At 36.7% G+C, this 5,746-nt stretch overlaps 1 protein-coding gene across 1 annotated transcript in view; it reads left to right on the forward strand.

Moving 5' to 3' along the window:
- Positions 1-5,019: 5,019 nt before the first annotated feature.
- The window catches only part of LOC102865963 (basic proline-rich protein-like), a 20,750-nt gene continuing 20,023 nt past the window's right edge, over positions 5,020-5,746 (forward strand). Inside the window, exon 1 of the mRNA XM_006879147.1 lies at positions 5,020-5,025. Coding sequence (XP_006879209.1) covers positions 5,020-5,025 — 6 coding nt within the window. The remainder of the gene's footprint in view (positions 5,026-5,746) is intronic.

The following is a 5,746-nucleotide window of genomic DNA, read 5'->3' on the forward strand; positions in this document are numbered from 1 at the left end:
GTCACCTTTCTTGAGAATGGGTACAAATATGGACCTCTTCCAATCTTTTGGCAAGACAACTGTCTTCCAAAATTGCTGGCACATACTTTGTACAGCACTTATCTGTCAGTTTGCTGTACTGTGATAACTTGTATGTTACTGTGACACTGAAACATATGCCTCTATTGTGTCAAATGCCACAAGTGTTACCCATGGTAGACAGGTTTTAGTAGAGTTTCCAGATTAAGACAGACTAGCAAGCAGGATAGGTCATCCAATTCTTATATACGAGGCCTCTGAAAATCCTATGAATAGTAAAGGAACAAAGATAGTTACAGCAGTAGCAATAGAGCCAGAGTCAATAGAAATGAGGAAAAATAATGAAAACCATCATTTCATAATTGAATGTTGGAAAATAGAAATTTTGGAAAAATTAAATAGAATTCATTAATATCAACATACTAGGCATTAGTGAGAGGAGATGGACTAGCTTTGGCCATTTTGAGTCAGATAACTGAATGGTATACTATGCTGGGAATGAAAAACAGAAGAATTGTGCTGAATTCATAGTCAATGAGTCAATTTCATGTTCTATCCTGAAGTAAAATGTTGTGAGTGATAGAATATTATCCATACACATGCAAAGACAAGTACTCAAGTATACACTCTTACATCTAGAGCCAAAGAGGAAGAAATTGATAATTTTTACCAACTCTTGAAGTCTAAAATTGACAGAACATGTAATCAAAATGCATTAATGATAGTTGGTGACTGGGATACAAAAGTTGGAAGCAGTGAATAAAGAATAGTAGTTGGAAAATACATGCTTGGTGGCAGAAATGAAGCTGGAAATAGAATGTTGAGTTTTGTATTTTCAATAATTAATTTATTGCAAATACCTTTTTTTAAAGACACAAATGGTGACTTTAGACATGGATCACACTTGATGGACTGCATAGGAATTGGATTGACTACATCTGTGGAAGGAATCATTGAAGAAGCTCAATATTGACAGCCAAAACTAGGCCAAGGGCAGGCTGTGTGTCAGATCACAAATTACTCCTGTGCAAGTTCAAATTGAGGTTGAAGAAAATGAAAATAAGTCTACAAGAACAAAGGTATGATCTTGAATCTATTCCTTCTAAATTTTAAGGTTATCTTAACAATAGATTTGAAGCACTGAACACCAATGATTAAAGACCAGATGAGTTATGAGATGATATCAAGGATATTATCCATGAAGAAAGCAAAATGTCATTACAAAGACAGAAGAGATGAACCAATGAATGAATTTTTTTTTAAAGAAAGCAAACAGGGGAGGGGTAGAGAAAATGAATGAATGAATGAAAATCCAACTTTTCTGTAAATTTCTGTTAAAATCACAATGAAAACCAAACCAACAAAAAAGGCAGAGGAGAAAGAAAAAACGGAAATGGATGTCAAAAAAAGTCTTTAAAATTGCACTAGAGCATTGTGAAGTCAAAGCAAAGGGAAAACATGCCTAAATAAAAGAACAGAACAGAAGATTTCAAAAGGTAGCTTGAAACAACAAAGTATTATAATGGAATGTGCTGAGAGCTGAAATTGGAGAATAAAAAGGCAAGAACTCATCTGCATTTCTCAAGCTTACAGAACTGAAAACCAAATTTAAGCCTTGAGTTGCATTACTAAAAGAAGCTATGGGCAATATATTACATGACCCAGAAAGCATCAAAGATGATTGAGGGTATATTCAGAGTTACTATACCAAAAAGATATGACTGACACTATAATATTTCAGGAAGTACCATATGAGCAGGACCCAGCGGTGCAGAAGAAGGAAGCTGAAGCTTCATGAAGGTATTGGCAAACAATAAGACCTCAAGAATCAATGGAATACCAAATGACTTGTTTCAATTAACAGATGCAACCCTGAATGCGTTCACCAGTCTAAGCTAGAAAATTTGGAAGACAGTCCATGCCAGCATCTGAGAGTTGGACAGTGAATAAAGATTACAGAAGAGGAATTGATGCCCTTTAGTTGTGGTGCTGGAGAAGAGTACTGAATATCCCGTTGACTGGCAATAAAACTAACAGGTATGTCTTGGAGAAGGTGATTCCTTATCCAGTGTTCCTTAGAGGCATATACTTTGAGCATGTTTCTAGGAGAGCCTATTCCTTGGAGAAAGACACCATGCATGGAAAGGTGGAGGAACAGTCAAAAAGAAGAACCTCAAACAGATGGATTGACACAGTGACGACAGTAATGGGTTCAAGTGTGTCACAGCCTGTGAAGACGACACAGCATAGGACAGGGTGTCAGATCTGCTGTTCATGGGGTTGCTGTGAGTCATACTTGACTGGATGGCACCTAACAACAACAGTAACTAGGTGATTTCCATACATGATACCGTTTAAAAATCACTGACCATTTCTCCAACAGGGTAAAAAGGAAGCTCATAGACTGGGAAAAAATATTTGGTAAAGATATATCTGTTAAGAGATTCATATCCAAAATCTATATAACAATCCAGCATCTCAACAAGAAGAAAGCAATCAACCCAATTGTAAAATGGGTAGAAAATATAAACTCTTCACCAAAGAGGATTTTCCTATGACCAACAACCACATGAAGAAATGCTTGAGATTTCTAGCTATTTTTGTTGTTGTTGTTGTTGTTGTTGTTAAGTGCCATTGAGTCAGGTATGACTCATAGTGACCCTATGAACAAAAGATCTAAAGCTTGTTCTAAAACTATCATTGTTTCTGTAATGTCCATAAGATTTCCAAAGGCTTGTTATTTAAGAAGAGGATGCCAAACCTGCTTCCAAGTCTTTTTTAATTTGGGAGATCTGGCAACCCTGTACACCATGGGTAACCATTATGGCATTTAACACACCAGTGGCACAGCGTACAGTATCACAGTAACCCCAGGTTATCTCAGTACGGCACACTTACAGACAAGTGCTGAATTTGAGATGCAAATAAAAACAACAATGAGATTTGGCCTCATATCAAAAACAATGACAAAGTTCAACAGTAGAACAAATCTTCTGTTGAAGATTCAGAGAGATTGAAACCCTCATGCATTGCTGGTGGAAGTGTAAAATCATACAACCACCATGAAAGTAGTCTGGCACGTCCTCAGAAGAGTGAAAATAAAAATATCATTTGACTCAACTATCCTACTTCTAGGAATCTACTCCCAAAGAAAAGAGAGATAAAACACAAATAGATGTGTGCACACCCATGTTTAGAGCAGCATTATTCACAATAACAAAGAGATGGAAGCATCCTAAGTGTCTATAAATAAGCAAATACTATGGTATTTTCACACACTGGAGTATTATGCAGCATACCAAAAGCATTGAAGACCTCAAGAAACACTATGCAGCATAGATGAGTCTAGAGAACTTTATACTGAGTGAATTAACTCAGTCATAAAGGGACAAATAGAAACATTGTTGCAGAATTAAGAAGATTATGGGGCACTAGGGGCGGGGGAAAGTAAGGATAATACAAAAAGAATTGATAGATAAAAACATGATATTGGAATAGAAGAAATAGATGAAGGGAAGGTAATTCTGAAAAGAATAGGAGATAAGACATTATATATACACACACACACACATTATATACAAGACATTGTATAGAAGACATATATATGACATTATATACATAAGACATATATGCACACACATGTATATATATACACATATATACACACACATGTATATATACACACGTATATATACACACGTATATATACACACATATATATATACTATATATATATCTGCAACTGCAGCACAGTTACGTGCCACTAGGCCACCAGAGCTCCCTAAGACATTATATATATATTGTAAAAGACATTACAAATAATGTAACTAACAAGCTGAGACAGGACCTGCAAAGGGAATGAAGGAGGATGGAATGGCAGATAATCTGTATAAATGAATGTATGCAAAGCCACTCAAATCACAATAGAAACATGTTTTTTTTAAACTCACTGAGCTAGGGAATTACATAGTTATTTCTAGGGTGCATGTGTGGAAATTCTGATTTCAATTATCTGGATTTGAGCTCAGAAATCAGTGATTGTTTTGTCAATTAAATTTGTTATGCTGGGAAACATTTGACTGAGGACAGAATTCTAAATTCTAAACTCTTTGAGTTTGCTTTTAATGAATTCTAGTTCTAGCAGTGCTCTGTAAACAAGCTCTACTCCATCAGATTATTTAGTGAGTTTTCATTGATCATTTACTATGAATCAGGCACTATGTTGGACATCATCTGAAAGTCTTGCCCCAACAGCTTTCTTACCTACAAGCCCGGCTTAGATGTCAGCAACTCTCATCATGTGAAGAGCTTGTTTCTGTCTCAACAAGCTTCTTTATCTCCCAAGTGGATGTTTCAGTAACATTTGATCAGTACAGTTAATAGTGCAAAAGACCAAAATCTTTGCTCCAGAACAAACAAGCACATTAGTTCTTAAAAAATAAAATAGCTTGATTTTCTTGCCAATAGTAAACAACTGTAGCACTGAACTCAATAATTAACACAATGAAATTTAACTCTTAACATTCTAATCTGTTTCCAACTAAGTTAATGTTCACTTCTTATTTATTTATCATGTATGCATTTAGTTTTTTGGGGAAAGTCCACTACCATGGACCTCTCCAGAGGGCTAAGAAGCAATGATGTCAGTCTAGAGACTAAGATTAACATGATCCAAACCACAGTCTTCAATTACTTGCTATGCATCGGAGAACTGGACAATGACTAAGGATGATAGAAAAGTTGATGCCTTTGAGTTGTGGTTCTGGAAAAGAGTTCTGAATATACCATGTACTATCAAGAGAATAAACAGGTCTATCCTGGAGAGGGTGAAATCAAGTTGCTCCTCAGAGGCTAGGACTTTGAAAGCTCCCTCTTACATACTTTGGGCACATAGCCAGGAGAGGCCAGTCCTTAGAGAAGGAAATCATGCTCAAAAGGGTGAAGGGTCAGAGCAGGAGAGTAAGACCCTGAAGGAACTACATTGACACACTGATAGTGGCAATGGAGGTAGGTGTGTCAGAGATAGTGAGATTGGCTCAAAATAGGGCAGGGTGCAATGTGATGTATGGGACAGTGAAGGAAATTGAAAGAATTTGTTATTGAAAACATTGTATTTGAATTTTGCAAATAAACTAGTTCTTCTTGTTGTTGCTGTTTGCCTAAAGCACTTATAGACCCTATAAACAAAAGGCTTAACACCCTTCTACAACAATCCACATTTATCAAAGTTCACAGAGTTTCAGGACCCATGTTATTTAGGAAGTGGCTGCCACTCAAGAAAAAAAAAATAGGGCAGGGTTCAGAGCTACTGTTCAAAGTGTCACAACTTGTCCTAGTGGACTTGGCAACACATAACAAAATAAAAACCTATTTAGTATTTATTTACATGTATATATAAATTTTTATATATACCTCGTGTGTGTGTGTGTGTGTGTAGTTGTTGTTATGTACCATCGAGTTGCCTGCAACTCATAGCCACCCTGTGTACTACAGCCCTAAACTCTGTTCTATCCTGTGCCAATCTCACTGTCTACCCTAATTACCCCAGTCACTGAATTAATCCACCTCCTTGAGGGTTTTCCTCTCTTGCACTGTTCCTTCACCCTCCCAAGCATGACATCCCTCTCCAAGGACTGATGCTCCTCACAACATGTCCAAAGTATGTCAGATGAAGCTTGCCTATAAGGAGCAGCCTGGTTTAATCCTCTCTAGGATGAACCTCAAACGA

Source organism: Elephantulus edwardii, unplaced genomic scaffold (genome assembly GCF_000299155.1).
Source record: "Elephantulus edwardii isolate Elephantulus edwardi_28Jun2011 unplaced genomic scaffold, EleEdw1.0 scaffold00002, whole genome shotgun sequence".
NCBI classification, from domain to species: domain Eukaryota; kingdom Metazoa; phylum Chordata; class Mammalia; order Macroscelidea; family Macroscelididae; genus Elephantulus; species Elephantulus edwardii.